The sequence below is a fragment of the Danio rerio genome, chromosome 5 (assembly GCF_052040795.2).
Source record: "Danio rerio strain M-AB ecotype USA chromosome 5, GRCz13ab, whole genome shotgun sequence".
In the NCBI taxonomy this organism is placed as follows: Eukaryota; Metazoa; Chordata; class Actinopteri; order Cypriniformes; family Danionidae; genus Danio; species Danio rerio.
This window is the reverse complement of record NC_141025.1, coordinates 72,603,447-72,627,721: the sequence shown is the minus strand read 5'-3', so window position 1 is coordinate 72,627,721 and position 24,275 is coordinate 72,603,447. Positions and strand designations below refer to the sequence as shown.

At 35.0% G+C, this 24,275-nt stretch overlaps 2 protein-coding genes across 11 annotated transcripts in view; one reads left to right on the top strand and one right to left on the bottom strand.

The window, feature by feature from the left end:
- The window catches only part of LOC141385670 (kelch-like protein 35), a 36,877-nt gene extending 34,549 nt beyond the window's left edge, over positions 1-2,328 (bottom strand). For 4 of the 5 annotated variants that reach the window (XR_015492055.1, XR_015492056.1, XM_087254665.1 and 1 more), the window contains exon 1: positions 2,185-2,328. Coding sequence is in view for 2 of the 5 variants with exons in the window: in XM_087254665.1 (XP_087110791.1) it covers positions 2,185-2,227 (43 nt within the window). In the remaining 3 variants the exon portion in view is untranslated. The remainder of the gene's footprint in view (positions 1-2,184) is intronic. The other variant, XR_015492058.1, reaches the window with a different exon arrangement.
- LOC110439792 (uncharacterized) overlaps positions 1-23,062 on the top strand; it is a 31,733-nt gene extending 8,671 nt beyond the window's left edge. For 2 of the 6 annotated variants that reach the window (XM_087254519.1, XM_087254518.1), the window contains exons 3-15: positions 2,223-2,394; positions 2,901-3,011; positions 4,774-4,902; positions 5,873-6,070; positions 7,802-7,967; positions 9,445-9,628; positions 9,707-9,792; positions 13,836-14,159; positions 14,331-14,510; positions 17,522-17,653; positions 18,528-18,577; positions 20,133-20,356; positions 20,460-23,062. In XM_087254519.1, the coding sequence (XP_087110645.1) occupies positions 2,910-3,011; positions 4,774-4,902; positions 5,873-6,070; positions 7,802-7,967; positions 9,445-9,628; positions 9,707-9,792; positions 13,836-14,159; positions 14,331-14,510; positions 17,522-17,653; positions 18,528-18,577; positions 20,133-20,356; positions 20,460-21,015 (2,331 nt within the window). In that variant the 5' untranslated portion in view covers positions 2,223-2,394; positions 2,901-2,909 and the 3' untranslated portion in view covers positions 21,016-23,062. Of the gene's footprint in view, positions 1-2,222; positions 2,395-2,900; positions 3,012-4,773; positions 4,903-5,872; positions 6,071-7,801; positions 7,968-9,444; positions 9,629-9,706; positions 9,793-13,835; positions 14,160-14,298; positions 15,377-17,521; positions 17,654-18,527; positions 18,578-20,132; positions 20,357-20,459 lie in introns of those variants that run through there. The other 4 variants (XR_015492001.1, XM_087254521.1, XM_087254520.1 and 1 more) reach the window with 4 other exon arrangements.
- Positions 23,063-24,275: the final 1,213 nt, after the last annotated feature.

Here is a 24,275-nt window from a genome sequence, read left to right as displayed (position 1 = left end):
CAGGCTGGAAAGTGACCAGCTTAAACCATCTAAAACCAGCTTGACCATCCTGGTTTAAGCTGGATATAGCTGGTTTTGGCTGGGCTCCCAGTCTAGCTAGGCTGGTCAAGCTGGTTTTAGCTGGTCATCTCCCAGCCTGTCCAGCTAAAACTAGGCTGGAAATGGCTGGAAACCAGCCTGGAAGGGACCAAAACCCCTCTAAAACTAGCCTGGTCGACCAGCTAAAACCAGCCAAACATCATAGGCTGGTTTAAGCTGGAATTTTCAGCAGTGCAGAGGAGAATAATAGTAGCATAACAATCTTGTAGAAGTGCATAAACCTAACCGTAAGCCTAAACTTAATATAAAAAGTAAACATATCCCTTAATTCTGATTGGCTGATTGGAATATTGTTCTAGGATCAACCTAGATTGTTAATCCAGGAACATGTACTCCTTAGTGAAGTCAGGTTGGCGTACTTTAAAAACCTAAAATCAAACACCCCTAATTGTGCCTTGTCTAATAGTAAATGACTAACACATGCAAATGTTCTAAAATCAGCAAAATCTCCTGACAGCTCCAGAGCATTTCTCTGCCTAAAGCGAGAGGGAATCAGACACCCCTCGCTCTCAAACAAATTGCAAACCAAAATGCATAACTCATGGCAGGGCAGGACAGTCCAGCTCCATCACTGACTGACAGCTCGCTTTAGTGGGACTGGCAGCGAGCGAGTCTGGATCTGCCAAGCACAACAAGAAACCCAGGCCTGTTTATGGACATAACAAGCGCAGTGGGGAGGCAGCAGCTGCCCATCCAGAGGCTCTCAGAGGCTAATAGAGCACATCCATTCAGTTTACACACAGCAACTGCAAAACAGGGCCTGAGGCGACTGTACAACTCATAATCTCAATTACTTTCTCACTGATTCACTTTTCGAAATGCTGTCTTCTTCATTAGGGGTCGCCACAGCAGAATGATCCGCCAATTTAAATTATGAACTAAAAAATAGATCAAAACTAAGAAGGATGTGTTAAAGATGTGTTAAAGGGCACCTTAATTACAGTTTTTAGGATTTAAGATAAGTCTGATGTGTTTCCAGAATGTGTCATTTAATGAAAGAACAATCATAGTAATACCAGAAATTGACTACAAGAATTCAGAATCTTTATTGTTCAACTAGTAAATTACAAACAACAGGAAAAGTAATGAGGGCCTTGCTATATTTTTGTTAATAAAAATATTACTATAACCACTGCTCGATACTCGATATAATATAATATAATATGATATAATATAATATAATATAATATAATATGATATAATATAATATAATATAATATAATATAATATAATATAATATAATATAATATAATATAATATAATATAATATAATATAATATAATATAACATAATATAATATAATATAATATAATTAAAATAAAAATATAATAAGATATAATATAATATAATATAATATAATATAATATAATATAATATAATATAATATAATATAATATAACATAATATAATATAATATAATATAATTAAAATAAAAATATAATAAGATATAATATAATATAATATAATATAATATAATATAATATAATATGATATAATTTAATATAAAATAATATAATATAATATAATATAATATAATATAATATAATATAATATAATATAATATAATATAATATAATATAATATAATATAACTTAATATAAAATAATATAATATAATATAATATAAAATAATCTAATATAATCTAATATAATCTAATATAAAATAATATAACATAATATAATATAATATGATATAATATAATATAATATAATATAATATAATATAATATAATATAATATAATATAATATAATATAAAATAATATAATTTAATATAAAATAATATAATTTAATATAATATGATATAAGTGGCAAAAACTGCCTCATTTGTGTTTCCTCAGGAATTAAACTAAAACAAAGTTTAACAAAATGTACCAAAGAAAGTTACATCCACAAGTCTTCTTGGCTGAATTTATTTATTTTAATCATATTTTAATCTGCGTTTAATTAAAACAAACAAACAAAAAAAGTTCCCCCAGTGACTTTTGACTGAAATGAGTTTTTTTGTCACAATATTTGAATTGTTGCTTTCAAGTGTTTACAAAAATGTTAAACATACCGGAAAAAAGTGAAAACCATAGCAATACCTGAGAGACGCAGCGTACTTTCCTCTCGTACTGCCCAGGTCATATGGTAACCAAGAGCCAATTAAAAATGCATGAGATGCGAGTGTAAGACCTGGGTGTCAAAGCCATCCAGATATCAGATGACTTCTTGACGACAGAGAAGACTGAAGAAAGAAAGAAAATCCAACAAGTAAAAACCATAACATCGCAGCTTCAGATGAAACACACCTGGTAAGTTTTTACTAGCCTAGACAGAAATAATCATGTACTGTAATTGAAAGTGTAATTCCAGTATGTGAAATGTGTATTCGTCTACCATGTTTTATTACCCATTAAATTAGTTTGAAATGGAAATTATTTCAATCTAAAATAATAATAATAATAATAGAATCCAAACTTCTTTGTTCATTGTAATCTTCAATACAAATAATCAAAGATATCCACATGTATCCATGGCAAAATGGCATAATAAATCCAGAAATGATTGGACAGTAACAACTGGATTTCAGTACTGCAGATGAGTCTTATCTCTGTGAAACACTTGTCGGGTTTTCATCAGATCATTGGAGGTGTTCTGCATTATTGAAGTGTTTGTCTGCACCTTGACACAGAGAGCACCTGATGAAACTGCTCAAGGCTCCACCGCACACTACATGCATTTTTATTACGACTTTTAGGCGTGGAAGGAAAATGCTGGTTTATTTAAAATAGAAGTACTCTTATTTGTGTTTTAAAAGACGGCAAGGATGGAGGCATATGAGAAAGAGGCGATCAAGCGCATCCGCAGACACAGTCAGAGCGTGCTTCATGATCTGCTCATCAGAGGATTGAAAGATGAAGTCAAAGATGTAAGTGTTATATATTTGCTCATGTTTGATCAGTTGCTGCATGGCATAATGCTTTACCATCTGTTTAAATCATTTGATTTGTAACAATTGCTAATGTAGGGAAAACTTTTTATATAAAAATGTTTTCCTAATGTCATGAAAAAACAGCATATGAGCTATAAAAGATTTTATTTTTTAAAGTTTGGTTAAATATGACCTATTACACCCCTTTTTACAAAATGTAAGTCCTTATAGTGTCCCTAGAGTGTGTATGTGAAGTTTCAGCTCAAAATACCCCACAAATAATGTTTTATAACTAGTTTCATAATGTTTTATAACTAACCTTTAAAACTACTACTACTTTTAGGCTTTGATCCTAATTGTGTTATTTTGGTGACTGTCTCTTTAAATTTAAATGAGATTGTTGCTCCCAGCCCTGTTTTGAAAAGAGTGTGCATTAGCATAGTAGCAGATTAAGACCCCCTTTACACTATTGCGTTTTAGTTTGAAAACGCATAAGTTTTGCTACGCGGTTACGACATCCGTCCACACTACGCCGGAGTTTTCGAGCGCCAAAAACGGAGCGTTTTGGAAACGCTGGAGAGGCCGTTTTCATTCTGAAACGCTGCTGCTCCGTCTCAGTGTGGATGGGGAAAAACGGAGACATCTGAAAACGGAGGGGGGGCTGCTGAGATTCGCTACCTGGTTGGGGCTTTTGTGTCATCCTTCCCTTATTCGTCAAGCCCCTATCACATGACTATAACATATGGCTTTAACGCTACCGGGAAACAGCAGACCAGCCTTCACTGTAAACAACAACACAGACACAGAAATGGGAGCGTTGTTTGCATTATTGTCTGTTTTAGGCACCATTGTGCAGTTATTCATTTGTTACGTTTAGTAACAACTGGACCTCGTCGTCTGTCCACAAAAATACCTCTCTTGCTTTCTTTGCTACGGCATTCATTGTTCAACCGGCGTTTGTTGACAAACAATAACCAAATGCCAAGCGAGACAGATGCTTTCTGTTTATACTAGAACATGCATGCCCAGAGTGTGCGAATGGTCACGTGATACACGTTTTTGGTGGTGTAGTGTGGACGGAGATATGTTCAGAAACGCTAGGTGAAGCGCTAGTGTGGATGCAGATCGTTTTTGATCTAAAACGCCGTTTTCAAATTAAAACGCACTAGTGTAAACGGGGCCTAAAATTGGCTACTTCTCACTCAGGGCTGTCTATAATGAGGGAGAGATCATTACCAATGGTTGGGGCTTTTCCCCTTTGAGTGGTTCTGCAGATTGTTTTTTTTTAACTTATGAAAAGGGCCAGACGGAATCTGCGGGCATTTTTTGCTATTTCTGCTGAGAATTTTGGTAAAAATCTGCTGAATTATTTTGGAAGTATCCAGCGCAATATCATAGCTAAAACCCAATATAATAAATAAAAAGTAATAAATTACTGAATAAAAACTGAATAAATTCAATTTACACATTAACTCAAGTAAATAAGCAGAATTAATAATGGGCTAAAAATCTGCAGAAATCTAGTTTACTAGTTAGGTTTGTCCACATTTGACCCAAAGTAATGTAGAAACAAACCCCTTTAAATATGGTAGGCTAAGCATATAGTCTATTCGAATCTAATAACATGTAGGTGCTTATAGTCAACGATGACTAAAGGGGACTATCACACTGAGTAACTCTTTATTCTGCTTATATAAAGTTTAATCCTAGACATATGTAACCTTGTAAGGGATTCCTCATGTGTTGTGTGTGATCGCAGACTCGTCCTACAGGCCGCAGAGCCACCAGACCTCTCACTCCATCATGGCGTCAGTCTCTGGACAGTGTTTTCACACGTAAAGGCAGCCTCTTTCTGCTGGATGGAAACAACGCTGTGGAAATCATCAAAGTAAAGCAACACATGCTGCACTGGCAAACTGTCATTTATTCATTCGTTCATTCAATCTATTGTTCTTCGTTCGTTCATTTGTTCGTTCACTGATTCGTTCATTCGTTTTTGTTTGTTTATTCATTTGTTTGTTTGATTGTTCATTCGTTTGTTACTTCATTCATTCGTTAGTTCAGTTGTTCACTCGTTTCGTCCGTTCAATCATTCGCTTGTTCATTCAAATATTTGTTCCTTCATACCTTGGTTCATTTGTTTATAAATTTGTTCGTTCTCTCATTCATTAATTAATTAATTTGTTTGTTCGTTCATTCCTTGACCTGTTTATTCTTTCGTTCATTCATTCGTTGATTCGACTGATGCAGTAATATATTATATTGTGTATGTGTGTGTGTGTGTGTGTGTGTGTGTGTGTGTGTGTGTGTGTGTGTGTGTGTGTGTTTTAAATAATGCTAAATCTATTTTGAAACTATGAGGCTCAAAAAAAGTATTTCAACCGTCATATATACCTATTAAAACATATTTCGGAATTTATTTAAGGCTCAAGAAAATACATTTCCAACCTCACAATAGAATGCTGATGGAGATTTCAAATTATTTCATATCGTATTAAGCCAATTATGCGAAACAAATACAGTGACAGTCAGATATTTATTTATACATACTTTTTTTTGTAAAATTAAATATTTTTGTAAATATGTTAATGTATTTTCTTATAAAATAATTAAAAATATTTACATAATTTAAAATATTACAAATTATATTGTATACATATCTCTTTGGGTGTGTCTGTGTGTGTACGTGTTAAGCAAATATGGAAAAAAATCACAGAAGAAAATATATTTATATTCATTTTTAATGATTATATTTTAGTAAATGTATTTTGATCATTTTTGTATATTCAGAAGTATATACATATTAAATGTCTTGGGCTTGACAAGTAACATTTTTCCTTCTATTATAATCTGTGCAGCCTGACAGGTCAATCCAGCCAGTGCTCAGAGGACGGTTGAGTGACTTGTACCTTCCTGCGATCACAGGAACCACATCAAACCTGCAGGCAGCAAAGGCCAAACTCAGTCACTCATGCCCTTATCTGAGCTCCAGCAGACGCCGAGGCTCCACCTCCTCAATCGGCTCACAGAAACTTCCAGACTTCAACAGCAAACAGGTGATAACAGCCTAAAGCTGTCTGAGCGTTAGTTCTCAGTTCTTGAGTCTAAAATGTTTCACTGGATCTTCATTAAATATGTGTTAAAGTTAGGGCTGACTGTAAAATTTATAAATTTAATTTATTACACAATATTCTGCTTAATCTAATTAAATGATGTAAATTAAGGATATCAAGTTTAACTGAGAAATTACCACCAAAAAATAAATTTTATATGCATCTTTATTCAGTTAAATGTAAAAGTAGATCTTTACTAAAGAAATCTCTTTATTCAACATATAGTTAAAAAAATTAGCAGTTTTCATTTTTTATATTATTATATCATTATATTTGATAAAAAGTCATATTTTTTTCAGAAGCTGCATTTAAACTGGTATATATACAATATATATAATGTTAGTATAATGTTTTTAACCAAACAATTTTATAAATATGTTTAGAATAGTTTGGTTAAAAACATTATACTAACATTTCTGCTACAAAAAAGCTGAGTAAATGATGACAAAGATTTCTTTTTTTTTTTAAGAGGCCTAATACAACACTGTCATTTATTGATTCAGCTGTATAATAAATTATTTATTCATTTATTTGCTTATTTATTTAACCAAATTTATGTATTTGGTTACTTACAGTATGTATTTGTTTTTTTATTTACCTATTAATGTTATGTATTTATTTGTTTATTTAGTTATTTGTATATTTATTTATTTACTTATATATATATATATATATATATATATATATATATATATATATATATATATATATATATATATATATATATATATATATATATATTTACTTATTTTTCCATATATATATATATATATATATAAATTACTTATTTATGCATTTGTTTTTTATGTATGTATTTATTTATTTATTTATTTACTTATGTATTCATTTGTGTGTTTGTTTATTTATTTATTTACTGATTTATATATTTTTTATTTATTCCTTTATTTACTTATTTATGTATTTTTTTGTTTGTTTATTTATTTGTGTGTTTATTTGTTTGTTTAGTTATTTATTTAGCTTATATTTTCTGAATTTAAAAAAGATATTTGCTATTATGCAGTGTTGTTATACACACACACACATATGTATTTGAGAAAACGCTTATTTGTATTTATAATTTAAACATTTTCATCTTTTACAAATTGCATATAAATATGTAAATATTTTGGTTTTGTACGTTTTTTGTATTTTGTTTACAGTATATATACACAATATTTATACACAGTGAATACACACACATTATATAAATGCAAACGTTTATTTTGAATGCGATTTATTGTTATATTGTTAAAATACATGAACATGTAACACTGGATGAAAATCTATCTGATGAGGCATATTTTAAAAGTTTCCCTGGACACATTGGAAAATATTTCTTGACTGTCATAACAACAAACAAAAATTACAGCACAATTTTGTCAATCCCAATTCAATTTCAGTAGCAAGTTTAAAGAAACTGCCACTACTGCTTTCCAGAATCACTACAGAAAAAAAAAATAAATAAATAAATAAATAAATATATATATATATATATATATATATATATATATATATATATATATATATATATATATATATATATATATATATATATATATTTACTGCCAATGGAATGAATCAACAGACCTAGTTAAAAATGTGCATTTTCTGTCACCATAATGATTTTTGAAAGAGTTACCCGTGAGAGCTCTTTGTCTCCATACTGTCTTCCAGAGTTTCCTCAAAGCGCAGAAGGAGTCCAAGAAGTCAAATGTGACGGTTACGATGATGTACCTCGGGCAGGGTCTTCCTGGAAGCAATCGGGATGAGATGAAAGTGCTTCAGCAGATCTGTGGAGGAGAAAACATCTGTGTGTTTAAAGGATTCGTCCAACCCGGAGGTAAAGCTCACTATCCTGTTACCACACTCAATATACCGCTCCAGATCTTACGCCAAAACCTTTTTAAAACTAACAACAACTTAGAGAAATATAGAAGATTACAACATAAGAAGAATACAGCATTATGTGTGGTAAGAATTTCAATTATGCCGAACAAAATAGTTTTGCAAAAAATTATAATGCAAATATTTTTGATATAAAAGGAACTAATGTAATGACAATAAATACAATAAAATGACAATAATACATTTGGTATTATGTGTAGGGATTTTTTTTTTTTTTTGTAATAATGAATGAATCCATAAATAAATATATACAGTATATTAAACATTAAAACTTAAAAATCTGTGGATTTTAGTGGAATAATTTTAATTAAACAATGAACACTTTATATAAATAAATAAATAAATAAATAAATAAATAAATAAATAAATAAATCACGGTGGCTCAGTGGTTAGCACTGTCGCCTCACAGCAAGCAGGTCACTGATTCGAGTCTCGGCTGGGTCTGTTGGCATTTCTGTGTGGAGTTTGCAAATTGTCCTTGTGTTCACGTGGGTTTCCTCCGGGTGCTCATGTTTCCCCCACAGTCCAAAGACATGCACTATAGGTGAATTGAATAAACTAAATTGGCTGTAGTCTATGAGTGAGTGTGTGAATGTGAGTGGGTGTTTTTCAGTACTGGGTTGCAACTGGAAGGGCATCCGCTGCAAAAAACACATGCCAGAATTGTTGGTGGTTCATTCCGCTGTGGTGACCCCTGATAAATAACGAACTAAGCTGATGGAAAATGAATGAATGACTGAACGAATAAATAAATACTTTTATTTAAGTTTAACAGTTTTAAATCCAATGAGAACATTTTGTTACATTTATTTGGGAAAAAAATAAACAGGGGTCTAATAATTCTGACTTCAACTGTATATCAAAATTTATAAAACATATAATGCATATTTATATACAGTTGAAGTCACCCCCCCCCCCCCCCCCCCCACCCCAATTTCTAAACATAATAGTTTTAATATCTAATTTCTACTGACTGATTTATTTTATTTTTGGTATAATGACAGCAAATAATATTTTACTAGATATTTTCAAGACACTTCTATACAGCTTAAAGTGACATCTAAGGCTTAACGGTAATTAGGCAAGTTATTGTATAACAGTGGTTTGTTCTGTAGACTGTTGAAAAAATATTTGCATAAAGGTGCAAATAATTTTAACCTTAAAATGGTTCATAAAAAATTAAAAACTGCTTTTATTCTAGCCAAAATAAAACAAATAAGACTTTCTCCAGAAGAAAAAATTTTATCAGACATACTGTGAAAATTTCCTTGCTCCGTTAAACATCAGTTGGAAAAAAAAAAATAATAAAAAAAATCAAAGGGGGGCTAATAATTCTGACTTCAACTGTGTGGGTTAATACAAGCATAAACAATAAGGTATTAAGAAACCTAATTTGTACTTGTTCTCAATAGAGCAGTTTCAGTTCACATCTCAGAGACACCTGGGCTTCCCCTTCAGCGCTACTATCTTTGTGAATGGACTGATGACCACGAGGATCAGCTCCTGCTGCGAGTACAGATACGCTCCTGGCTTTCAGCAAGGCCGCAGGAGCTGCTTCAGACTGACACGACTAAATGGAGGAAAACCCTGCTACAAGTGAGATCAAGAAAACATTTTTTTTTTTTTTGCAAACACGATATGGATTGCCATTGTAAAAATGTTTTCCTTTTACAGATGTGTGAATTCTAGGCATGGAATTAGCGCCCCTGCGATCAATAGTGCAGCTCCAACCTCGACACGAGCCGTCAATTCCAATGAAGGTGTGTGTTGATGCTATACTGTTGATTTTCTCTCTGATGTTTTTAAAGTAATGATTCAGGGTGCAATATTTCCTCAACGCTTCAAGGTAATCAATGGTGCACCAGCCATATGGCGGCACATATGGCAGGGTTGAGTCGGGTCAGTACCTGGATGGGAGACCACCTGGGAAAAGTAGAGCTGTGTTCAAAATCACCTGATACACTTGTTCATCATCACCAACATTAGTCTAGTAATATAGTCCACTCGAAATAGAGAATGAAAATAAGACACTGAATTCATAGTTTGTGCTTGCTGTTTAATAATGTTAATATCTGCAAACTAGTAGCACATGTACAAACAAAAATATTAATTTATAGAACAACGTAAAAACTAGCATGCATATTTATTTTAAAGAGATCCCTGCAGGCACATCATATTGTCATATTGACGTTGTACCCCAATGTCATGGGGACATTGGATTTTGTTTGGAAATGAAATGCAACAGCATCTCAATTAGGTTCAGGTCGGTACTTTGACTAGGCCACTCCAACATCCAGTCTTTTATATCTAAATATAAATAAACATTCTCAAATATATGCATGCATGTATGTGTGTTTTTATATATACATAATTAATATACACAGCACACACACATATGTTGTCTAAACTTTTATTTTGGATGTGATTAATCGCAATTAATCTTTGCCCAGTACTAAAAAAATATTTTAAGAGACCATTATTTTTGACTTCATATCCTAGTGATTTTGGGATTAAAAGAAAATGATTCATTTTGACCTGTACAATGTATTTTTGACTATTGCCAAAAATACAATTCCTGGTTGAGCCATCCTTGGCAGCAACAACTGCAATCAAGCATTTTCAAAACCTTGCAATGAGTATTTTACAGTCCGGTACCTTGTTGAATCTATGCCACAAAGGATTAAGGCAGTTCTAAAGACGAAAGGGGGTCCAACCTGGTACTTGTAAGGTACACCTAATAAAGTGGCCGGTGAGTGTAGGTGCTAGAGTGGATATATGAAGCCGACTTGCTCTCTCTGTCAAAATCAAGAGACTGATGTCCATTTAAGCATCCCTCCTTCACTTGATGAAGTGGAACTCACTTTAAAATGGAAGCAGGGAATCCTCAGAGGGAACAAGGGAAGGGAAGTTCACAAGTGCATGTTTAATGATAGACTGGAACGTTTAACAACCAGCTCCAAATCAGCTTTCCGAAAGGTTCTAGGGCCCTATCCTAACTGGCATTGTTCATGTGCGATTGTAATCTTGTATTTGTAGTCATGTGTACACATGTAGGATGAGTCTATGGAACTATAGGATGCCAGTTATGTTTCCCAAAGGCGAATTTTTTTTAACAGCAAGCCATTCTGAGGGAGAGTGCATGTGCATTAAATGCATTACATCGTATTAAATCAATGACGGTAAACAAAGAACATGAAGTTGTATGTTGTATTTTCAGTAGTTTTGGTACTTTCAAGCAGACTACCACCTGCAGACCACTGCCATGGGGTCTCCCATCTGTTATTTTAGCTTTCATGAGGATGCTTGTGAGTGCCCTATCTGGAGCTATCCACCCACAATGTGCCCTTCTAATGATCCTCCCCCGAGTCAAGCCCCACAGCAGATTCTACAGTCAAAAGTAGCATTACATCAAAATGTGGTCTGAGATAAAAAAAGACTGCAAGGCTTTTAACAACCCCTAGCAACCCTGAAGACCTTGATTAGTTGGTTTTTGGCTTAGGATTGTTTGATTAAAGTTCCTGACCCTCCAGGAATTGTGGTTGAGTCCACTGCTCTAGCCATTGAATGTGCATCTGACATACCGTCATAACTGCAGTGCATTATTGGATTGAATGAGTGCCCTTGAATATGTCCATCAAAGATGTCAGACACCCCTACAATGGCTGTGCCTACAAATAGTACCTTATTTAAGGGCACGGGGTGGCTATTTCAGCCTTGATTAGTGTGGGAAGAGGCTTTTGGGAGGCCAGAGGGAGTGCTTAACCTGCATCTGTTTGGGTCTTAATACCAGGACTTTATCATGTACATTTACTGGTCATTCAGTAATGGTTATTTGCCATCACCCTGCCCCCACCTACACCCCGACTCTACTTGCTTGATTCCCAGTAACTGCAGGGGTTGTAGTTCATTCATTCATTTTCTTGTCGGCTTAGTCCCTTTATTAATCTGGGGTCGCCACAGCGGAATGAACCGCCAACTTATCCAGCAAGTTTTTATGCAGCGGATGCCCTTCCAGCCATACCACACACATCCACACACACACACATTCACACACACACTCATACTCTACAGACAATTTAGCCTACCCAATTCACTTGTACCGCATGTCTTTGGACTGTGGGGGAAACCGGAGCACCCGGAGGAAACCCACGCGAATGCAGGGAGAACATGCAAACCACACAGAAACACCAACTGAGCCGAGGTTCGAACCAGCGATCCAATGACCTTCTTTCTGTGAGGCGACAGCACTACCTACTGCGCCACTGCCTCGCCAGGGTTGTAGTTATTAATAATAATACTATCTTCTACCTGAAAGGGATAGTTCATCTAAAACTACAAATACTGTCAACAATTAGTCACGCTAATGTTGTTCCAACCCTCAGAGACTTTCGTTCATCTTCAGGACACAAATTAAGATAGTTTGGATGAAATCTAAGACCTCCATAGACATCAATGTTCCATAAAAAAATCCAGAAAGGTGTCTAAAACATTGTCGAAATATGGAATCAGTTGCAACATTATGAAGCTATAAGAGAATACTTTTCAGTGCACAAAAGATAACAATAACAACTTTATTCAACATTTCTTTCTCCTAAGTGTCAGTATAGGGCACATGTTCATGAGCCTGGGCATTGGTGTATACCGCGGTAGCTGGGGTGTTAGTTCCTCTGTTTAAAACAAAGCACAGGCACAACTCAGGTAACCTGTTCAATAGCATCTACACTCACCGGCCACTTTATTAGATATACCTTACTATTACCAGGTTGGACCCCCATTTGTCTGCATAACTGCCTTAATTCTCTGTGGTATAGATTCAACAAGGTACTGGAAATATTCCTCAGAGATTTTGGTCCATATTGACTTGATGGCATCACGCAGTTGCTGCACATTTGTCAGCTGCACATCCATGATACGAATCTCCCGTTCCATCACATCCCAAAACTGCTCTATTGGAAAGAGATCTGGTGACTGTGGAGGCCATTTGAGTACAGTGAACTCATTGTCATGTTTAAGAAACCAATCTGAGATGATTTGTGCTTTATGCCATGGTGCGTTATCCTACTGGAAGTAGCCATCAGAAGATGAGTACACTGGTCATAAAGGGATGGACATCAACAATACTCAGGTAGGCTGTGTCGTTGACACGATGATCAATTGGAAATAATGGTCCCATTGTGTGCCAGGAAAATACAACATTACACCACCTACAACACCCCAACAACATTACACCACCACCAGCCTGAACCGTTGATACAAGGCAGGATGGATCCATGCTTCATGTTGTTGATGCTAAATTCTGACCCTAATGTCGCAGGAGAAATCGAGACTCATCAGAACAGGCAACGTTTTGCCAATCTTCTATTGTCCAATTTTGGTGAGCCTGTAATGTAGCCTCAGTTTCCTGTTCTTAACTGACAGAAGTGACACCCGGTGTGGTCTTCTGCTGCTGTAGCCTATCCGCCTTAAGGTTCGACCTGTTGTGTGTTCAGAGATGCTGTTCTGCATACCTCGGTTGTAACGGGTGGCTATTTGAATTACTGTTGCCTTTCTATCAGCTCGAACTAGACAGGCTATTCTCCTCTGACCTCTGGCATCAACAAGGCAGTTGAGCATTGTACCTAATAAAGTGGCCGTTTTTTGTGTAGAGTCAAGTTAGAGCTTGGACTCTTGGATTAAATTTGGGCTAGATAGATGCTGCGCCCTTGCGGCGAGTGAGAAGACTCTTCCTGGGATATTTTTTTTTTGAAACTGCATAGTAATGTGTGATATAAATGCAATAATTCAATCTTTCCCCTCTGTCCAGGTGTTATGGAGTCGTGTCCGTCTTCCCCTTTATTCGTCCCTCTTGGAATGGAAAGATCTGTGCAGAAGACCAGAAAACTGTCTAAAGATGGAGGTGCTTTGTCAACAGACAGTGAAGACATGAACGGCAGCTTGAAAGAACGACTACCTCACAAACGCCACAAAGGACCACGCAGCCAACGAGGAGAGGGCAAAGCTTCGGAGGACTCGCAAGCACATGGAAAAAACGAAGCTGAAGACAAATCGCCTTCCATAGCCAAAGAGCAACTGCAAACATCAGCCAAAAAACATAATCCAGTGACAGAAAATAAAAGCAAAGTGGCAGGTGAGTGCAAGTCTGATGTGGTTATAATGCCTGTGAGAGGACAAGGCCATTGCATATAGAGCTGCATGCCAGGTCAACGCAAAAGCTACCTCAAGATGAAGCCTTGTTGTAAATCATTAGCTTGTATTTTATTTTATAGACAGCACTATCAGGACAGTTGCATTTCTCAAGATTCATTGCAGGAAGGAAAAACGCAGAGCAAGCGGGATGGGGAGAAAGCGACGGATCCTTCACAATGGAATGGAAAAAGCAGGAACAGGGGAAGACTGAGGGACTTCTATGAAGAATGTGTTGAAATGAGCACTGGTCTGGAATCAGGCCTAGACCAACAGAGGTGGTTCAAAGTAAACAGTGAGTCAAGAACTGCGGCTCATTGCTCACAGACAGGGTTTCCCCTGAGTCTTTTAGCCTGATTTACAGGGAGTCAATCATTTTACCATAAAGGTTATTAGAAAAAGTCGTTTTTAATTCAAACGTAAGCCGAGGTTAGTGGGAAGTTTTAAGGACACGAGCAGTGCTTGAATGCAAAAACAAAACACAACTACTTTGTTTAACGTTTAGTTACAAAAATAATAACAATTTGGTCACAGTAAAAAATATATGTTAATTATCATTTCCGTATTTTGTGATTCACAAGTGTTTCCCGTTTCTGTTTTCACACTTAGATATTGCTTGATAATAATAGCAGAGTGGGCATTGTGTACCAGGAGAGAACCCAGATGTAATGGGGTACGAGATCAGGTAGTTCTCAACAGCTTCCCCTGGTAAAGGAGGAAAGGGGGAGATGGGGTGGATGGGGGGATTCTTCAGAAAAACAATGATAAGTTGGGCTGTTTATAGTATGTTTGGAATGATCCGATTGGCTTACTAATGATTACAAATGAGAGACCAGCCCCGATCAATCATATCACATGCTCCTTTCGAAATTAGTTTATAAAACTTCACTTATGGATGTGAATTGCATCATGGAGATGTTGATCTCTGCTCTGTCGACTTTTGATGCTGAAAGTTCAACTCTACAGTTTAACAGAGTTACTTTTAATTGACATTTTAGTTTTTTTGAAATTATATAATGTATAAGATATAATATATAAAGAATTGGGTCTGTAAAATTACAGAATTTTAACTGGGAGTTTATTACAAGGTTTTTGTACTGTAAATATACAACCCAACCCAGACAAAAGTCACTTTAAGCTGTAAAAAAAGTCACTTAGATTAAATAAAAAAATAAATAAAATAAATAAATAAAAACACGAATTACAAAATACGGAAAACATTATTAAAATATTAAACATTACTGTAATAATACAGTAGGTAAAAAGAAGCAGATCCTTAAAGGGATGGTTCACCCAACACTGAAAATCCTGTCATCATTTACTCATGATTTACTTGTCACAAACCTGTTTCAAGAGTTCACACTTAGCTGATGATTTATAAAAGCTTGTTTGGCATGCTGTCCCGGGAGAGAGCCCCGAGCTCAAGGGCTCCTCGAGCCCGGGACTTCCTCCCGTTGGCAGAGCGAGAGGGGAGTCTGAGCTCGGTGGATCTCAGAACTCCCCTGCTGCGGTAGCTAAGGGAACACAAGGGATTAGACAAAGCTTAATTGTTATGTATGTTGAATGTCTTTGGATGGTGGGAGGAAACCGGAGAACCCGGGGAAAACCCACGCGGACACGGGGAGAACATACAAACTCCTCACAGAAACACCCACCGGTCCTGTGGAACCAGGGCTGGCAGTGTTCTTGCTGTGGGGCTCACAATGCTAACCACTGGGCCGCCGTGCCGCCCAATCAGAGGTAAAGGAGGAGAATAGGGGAGGAGGGGGGTTTCTTCCAAACAAAGATAAAGTGAACTGAAAACTGTAGCTATTTATAGTAGCTTAGGGCTCATATAAGATAGTGATTAATCATAAGCACGTGATCCTCTCGAAATTAGTTTATGAATAAACTTCACTTAAATTTTTTCTTAAAATTGCTGAAAAACTGTAACCCTTGACTTCCATAGTACTAGTTGCAATATAAGCTCATTCTGAAAGCATAGCCCTATATACATTTCTGGAGATCAAGAATTATGTAGCCAGAGGTACATATGGCTGCATTTCATTTTTAAAACGCACACTACGGGGTGGTATGACGCTGTTTCTTTTTGCGCCTACCAGCTGACCGCTTACCTCCATGTGGACATTTTCCGGCTATCAGTTTGACCAGTAGCTCACTATGTACATCGGCAGACTCAAGACGCAGAGAATTGATGACCACGATGAGTCCGGTGAAGAATGGTTCCAGAAAGTGGATAAGACAAAAAAAAGAAGCCAAAAAATATAATCAACAAGTAAATAACAGGGTGAGAATTGTGTAAAATCTGAAAAACGTGGTAAAAATCAGGCGAGCGCTTTTCTTTTTTTGGATTGCGTCTTAAACTGTGGGTTGGGTTTAATGAAGTGGGTGGGTGGGTGGGTCAATCGGTGCTTTTGAAAACACTATTGGTTGGGTTTACAGAAGGAGGAGGGTGGATCAGTCGATCGGTTGGTCACTCAGTTGATAGCGGCCTCTGGTGGATTTACGTGAGAACAGCAGGCACGAGTGGCACTCGCAAGATATTTGAGATCTCAAAAAGCATACACAGCGGCCTCTGGTGAACTAAGCAAATACTGCAAAAAAACATACCCCTGGGATGTATTTGGCGCTCTCCAGAAATGTATATAGAGGTACGTTTACAGAATGAGCCTGGGTTGTTTTTTTTACTATGGAAGTCAATGATTATAACATTTTTCAAAATAACTAATTTGTTGTGTTTAACAGAAAATAAAAAGGAACTCATAAAGGTTTGAAACCAATTGAGGGCGAGTACATAATGGGTAAATTTTCATTTTTGGGTGAACTATCCTTTTAACAAGACGTGCTATGGTAACTACAATGTTAATGATGGTGGTTTTAAAAGGGACATAGTAGCCTATGTGTGCCATAATGAGTACCTTTATATTAAGGCAGTATTAAAGAGTTGAATTAGAACTGATTTAGAAAGGAAATTACAACCCAATACTGCTTGCATGTTTTCTTAATAATCCAGTTCATTTAATACTGACACGTTGTTGTATTATATTTGACTATTTTCATTTGGAACTTGATAGACGTAAACCAAACGATGAGATCATTCATAAAGACATGATCAATCTGGCATCAGTGCAAAGGCAGCTATATTAAATTATATCACAGTTGATTAATTATACAGATTTCAGTAGATTACAAAGCTGATGTATTGGCAGGAATATACAAAACATTTTTTGGGAGGAGGTGAGGTGATATAAGATATTGTTTGATTCTAAAAACTTATTTGTAATTGTATTTTGTATTATCTGCTAGAATCTGAGAGGAACAAAATCAAGGAGCAGATCACATCAGGACTCACAGGCTCGGCATCAGAAGTAGAACTGAGTGCAGAAAGTGACAGCGACGCCACAGAAGCAAGGATACCTAAAATTAATAACAAGCAAGGTCAGTATAAGCTCATCATGCTCTTAATTGTGGCATGATATGGGTCATTTAAGATGTCCCATTTTGGTGTCTGCATCAAATGAAACGTACAAAAGGGATTATATTTACATAGAAAATGTTTTTTTATATAATGCAAGTAAATGTTTTATTGATTTCTAATCAATTTGGTGAAAAGAAAATGTTGTAAATTATAAAATAAAAATGTAAAAATAAATAAATGTTGAAAATATTATGGGGGAAACATTGTTTGTAAAACAAAACAAAAGAAGATTATTCTGACCTGTGATTATAGGAAATTTGATAACATCTACAATTATTTAAACTTATTTGATAGTGGCAAAGTAAATGATTTGTGATCTTTTAATTTGTCATAAAAGAAAATTTGCCTGTATGTATGAAAGTAACATTAAATGATGTTTCACCATGGTTTAATGCACTGAAAAAATGATTCATTGCATTTATTTATTTTTTTTTTAATTAAGTGGTTGCAAACAATTTTTATGGGCTGAATTTAAACAAACACATGAAATTCAGTAATGTTCAACTTAATTTGTTTATTTAAATTCAGCTTATATCAATAGTTTGAGCTATTTTTTTGTGTGCGTGTGCTTGAAGGCCCTTTTTATCTTAGTCCCCCAGAAATAATTCATTTATTCATTTTCCTTCGGCTTAGTTCCTTTATTTATCAGGGGTCGACAACTCATCCAGCATGTTTTACACAGCGTATACCCTTCCAGCTGCAAACGAGTTCTTCCCCCCTCCTCAAAAAAATAAAAATAAATAAAAATTAAAAATGTATGCAATATATACAAAATATTATACAATCATGACATGCTCAAATTTTTTTTCTTTTTTTCTTCTTCTTTTTTTACAGAAAGTGAAGATGCAGAGGATGTTACATCTGAGCAAGACTTACAAAAACAGGTCATCTGAAATCAAATAATTTTCTTCTACAAAAGTTCCTATAATGCCTTTTTATTCTTTTGGAGAAAGTCTTATTTATTTTCATTGGAATAAAACAATTAAAACTAGAAATATGTATATATATTTTTAATTGCCTAATAAATCACTGTTTTTCAATGACTTGCCTACCTAACTTGTAGTTAATTAACCTACTTAAGTCATTAAATGTCACTTTAAGCTTAAGACTAGGATCTTGCAGTTATTTACTGTAAATGATATGCTCCTAATAGAATCAAATTAGTATATAGTATAGTATATAACAGCTAAAAAAAAAAAAACAGGTGTTACTCTAAAATACTATGGTAATTTATATTTAAATTTACACTACATAATGTAGTATCATTAGTAACTATCATGAACTAATAATAATTAGGATAGTATTTTCAGCCTTTACTACAGTAAACTATAAATATAGTTTACTGTATGTATATATACCAAAAAGTTTGTTGTCAACCACTGAAAAACAGGAAGAAGAAGAAATCGTCATTCTCGCCATCATATGGATTTACTTTCATTGGCTAGACACGGGCCTCACAGCTCTGTGAATGTCGGTGCCGTCACTTATTGATCCGTGATTGGTAAATTTAGCTTGTGTTGATGCTACTATGCTACTTGACTAATAAAATAGCTTCGCTACTAAGCTAAGCTAGTAGCCTCACTACTTGTAGGGTCACTACTTGCAGCTCTCGGACTGATTGTAGTAGCCTAATGCTTTCAGAGGCAGAGAGGATTAACGTAATTGGTAGACGTAGTGCGCCACAATTAAACCGGGAAACCAATCAAAATCATCAGAACAGAAGGCATCATGCTTTACTAAATGGCCTTAGTAGAAGGCATCATGCATATCAAAAACAGGCAAAGCATTCATTTTCTTGTCGGCTAAGTCCCTTTATTAATTCGGGGTCGCCAGAGTGGAATGAACCACCAACTTATCCAGCAAGTTTTTACACAGCAGATGCCCTTTCAGCCGCAACCCATCTCTGGAAAACCCACACACACAGGACAATTTAGCCTACCCCAATTAACCTGAACCGCATGTCTTTAGACTGTGGGGGAAACCGGAGCACCCAGAGGAAACCCACACGAACACAGGGAGAACATGCAAACTCCACACAGAAACACCAACTGAGCCAATTCTCGAACCAGCGACCCAGCAACCTTCTTGCTGTGAGGCAACAGCACTACCTACTGCGCCACTGCCTCGCCAACAGGCAGAGCAACAGATTAATATTATTTAACATATTTAGATGTAAGCCATTTTTTAATCTTTAACATTTTCATAAGTAACTGTAATTTAATTACACATTTTTTCTCAATAACTATAACAAATTACTGTTACTTTTAAATTACTTAACGCTGCTACATGTAACTAGGTACTCCCCAACACAGTCCACTGGAAAGCAATGCATTTATTTCACATGCTTCATGAAATAATTAAGAGTCTCAAAAAAGAGAACATTTTAGTTATTCTGTAATCTGAGAATGTTTTATTAAAAACAAGCTGTCTTTTCTTCAGATGGATGCCATGGCAGAACTGCTGAGCAATTCTGATCAAGTGGAGCAACTGGTTCTGAGAAACACGGGTCTGACAGATGAACTGCTGAAAAGCTTGGCAACAGCGCTCAAAAGAAGCCCATCCGAAGTCACAGTGATTAACCTAAATTTGAACCTAATCGGACCTCCTGGAATCACTGTTTTACTAGACCTTCTCCAAGCCAAACCACACATCAAAGAACTACTGTGCGTTTCTGCCTAAAAATAAGCTGACTGCTCTGATAAAGAAACCCTTGAAGGTCGTTATAAATCATAATGAATGATGAATGTCCTTTTCTTTCTTCTTCAGATTGTTTGGAAACCAACTTGGAGATCTTGGAGTGCAGACCCTGCTTAGCGGATTGGCTGAACTTCAAGATAAAACTGCAGCGCCGCATGGAAACTCTGAACAGATCCACTGCTCTCCGGCTAACAGTGCCATCATAGAGTTAGACTTAGGTGGAAACGGAATTGGCAGCGATGGCCTGAGAGTTCTGGCCACATTCATGAGGTACCATTCCCACCTTCAGTATCTGGGCCTGGCACAAACATCTTGTTCAGACATGGAGGCCTGGACGGTCTTGTTTGAAAGCCTCAAAGTGAACACTGTGCTGACGCATATCATTTTAGATGAAAGCAACCTCAGGGATGATGGTGTTAAATTGTTTTCACAAGCGCTGCAATCAAACAAGAGCCTGAGAAAGGTGGAATTGGATAATAATGGGTTCAGTGATGTTGGAGGACATTATCTCCTGGAAGCTCTGTGCCTTAGGGGAAAAGGTTCCCTGGAGAACCTGAGCCTGGAGGGAAACTACATCAGCACCGCACTGATGGCGAACATACAGCAGGAGCTGGAGTCTCTATAAAATGAGAACTATCATCAATTACATTTTGCTTTACAATTCAAACTGCAGACGGGATGTAAATATGTGCCCAGAGCTACGTTTTTGCATGAAATATGATTCTTGGGTGATGTTTCCTTGCAGCTTGCAATGACAAATCCATTAAAGGTTGATGTCTTCATTTTTTAAAAATCTCAAATATGATACTGGGCTGCGTTTTCTGATATGTGCCATTTACATGTCCAAGCAGGCGGGGCTTGCCGTGCATATATTATCTTGTGACCGACTGACCTAAAACCTTTCCTAAACTCAACCGATAGTGTTTACAAAAACAAAAAATCAACTTGCGATTGACTGACCTAAACCGAACCGCTAGTGTTTTCAAAAGCAAAAGATCTACTTGCGATTGACCAACCTAAACCCCTCCCTAAACGCAACCAATAGTTTTTTTAAAAGCAAAAAATCAACTTGCGATTAACCAACCTAAACCCTCCCTAAACTCAACCAATTGTGTTTTCAAAAGTAAAAAACTTGCGATTAACCAACTTAAACCCTTCCTAAACGCAACCAATTGTGTTTTTAAAAGTAAAAAACTTGCGATTAACTGACCTAAACCTTTTCCTAAACCCAACTGATAGTGTTTTCAAAAGCAAAAAAATCAACTTGCGATCAACTGACCTAAAACCAACCAATAGTGTTTAAAAGAAAATAAAAAATTGTGATCCACTGACCTAAACCCTTCCCTAAACCCAACTGATAGTGTTTTCAAAAGAAAAAAAACTTGTAATTAACTGACCTAAACCTTTCCCTAAACCCAACCAATTGTGTTTTCAAAAGAAAAAAACTTGTGACTGACCTAAACCTTTCACTAAACCCAACGGATAGTGTTTCAAATGCAAAAAATCAACTTGCAATCAACTGACCTAAACCCAACCGATAGTGTTTTCAAAAGAAAAAAAAACTTGTGATCCACTGACCTAAACCCTTCCCTAAACCCGACTGATAGTGTTTTTAAAATCAAATATAAAGAGAAAATTGCATCGCAGCTGCGTATTTTTACCACATTTTTACCTGTTATGTGGAACCATCCTTCACTGGACTTAAATCTGAACGCTCTGTGTCTCAAGTACAACAACGTACAAGGTAAGCCACTGAGCAAACTGACCACTGCAGAAAAGTTGCCCATATGGAGGTAAGCAAGTAAATCAAATGCATTTGATTACACATTATAGAGTTTTTAACAGTGTTTTGTGGTATTTATTTGGTGCTGTGCAAAAAAACTTACGTGAATAATCCTTCATTCATTGATAACATATCCTTGTAAGGTATTAATAATTGAGTGTCAAACGGAACAAAAGTTGTTAGCGTCATACTGCTCTGTAGCATTCATTTTACCTACAAATGTCAGGCAAACGTGTATGTTTAAGTACGTTTTCACAATTTTGCAGAAATGTAGCCTGACGCAAGTATTTCCAACAAGTCTGTGTTGCAAATAAGCCTGATGTCTTCAGCTTGGGACAGAGAGGGGAGGAACGTTGTGGTCAGTATGTGGATGGCTTCCAATTTTTCTAAATGAATTGCTTTATTCAGCGATTTATCTACTTGGGAGTTTAAACAGAGGAGGCAAAACTTCAGAGAAATATTTGCTTGGGCTCTTGACCCGGTCTTTACACCACAAGCCAACAGATTCTCCCACTCGCTTCTTTGAAGTCTGGGAATTGTCCGTGCATCGGATGGAAGGTGAGATGTTCATTTCAGTTTATGGGTGATTTGAGAACGCCATTTGTTGGATGATTTGAGTTGTACCTGGAGAGCAAGATCTCCAAGATCTTGAAACTTGTTGGAATGGACTGCAGGTCTGTTAGATTCATTATGTTCATAAAAACAGCCCTTCCTGTTGCCTCTAACACAGAAGATAAGGACAGATTATATTCTGTCATTCTACCAAATGATGGACTATAAACATTGGCAATTAACATTTAGATGCTTTTATTTAGCACTCATAGAGGCAAATTAACCCGTTTCAGTCATTGTTTAGAATAGTACAAGCTAGAACTGGGAGGAATTAAGGAAAAAAGAAAGAGATGAGGTTTCAGTTTTTACTTGAGTACACATTAGGATCCAAATTACTGAACTGATAACATATTGCTTCTACATTGTGGTGCACCAAAGAAACAAATATTATATATATATATATATATATATATATATATATATATATATATATATATATATATATATATATATATATATATATATATATATATATATATATATATATATATATATATGTATATATATATATATATATATATATATATGTATATATATATATGTATATATATATGTATATATATATGTATATATATATATATATATGTATATATATATGTATATATATATGTATATATATATATGTATATATATATATGTATATATATATATATATATATATGTATATATATATGTATATATATATATATATATATATATATATATATATATATATATATATATATATATATATATATATATATATATATGTATATATATATGTATATATATATATGTATATATATATGTATATATATTTATATATGTATATATATGTATATATATACATATATATATATATATATATATATATATATATATATATATATATATGTATGTATATATATATATATATATATATATATATATATATATATATATATATATATATATATATATATATATATATATATATATATATGTATATATGTATGTATATATGTATATGTATATGTAATATGTATATGTATGTATATATATATATGTATGTATATATATATATATATATATATATATATATATATATATACATACATATATATATATATATATATATATATATATATATATATATATATATATATATATATATATATATATATATATATATATATATATATATATGAGCAATATCACACTCGTAGCAGTGTGCTATGGCTGTATATCAGCACTGGTGGGAGGCAGCAGGCAGAGTGCCTTAGCGCCCCACCACTGCTGATATATAGCTATAGCACATTGCTATGAGTGTGATATTGTTTATACAACAGTTCGACGGCACAGTCTTGTACATAAAAAAGAAAATTAAACACAGAGAGACTAAAACCCTTTAGTTTTAGGAACTACTTTCTTCCGCCTTTCATTTGCATCTGCAGCTGACGTCAGAACAGCAGAAGCCGTTACTAATTCACCGACGTCACTTTAGAGCTAGTATTTGAATGATTCTAGCGTAA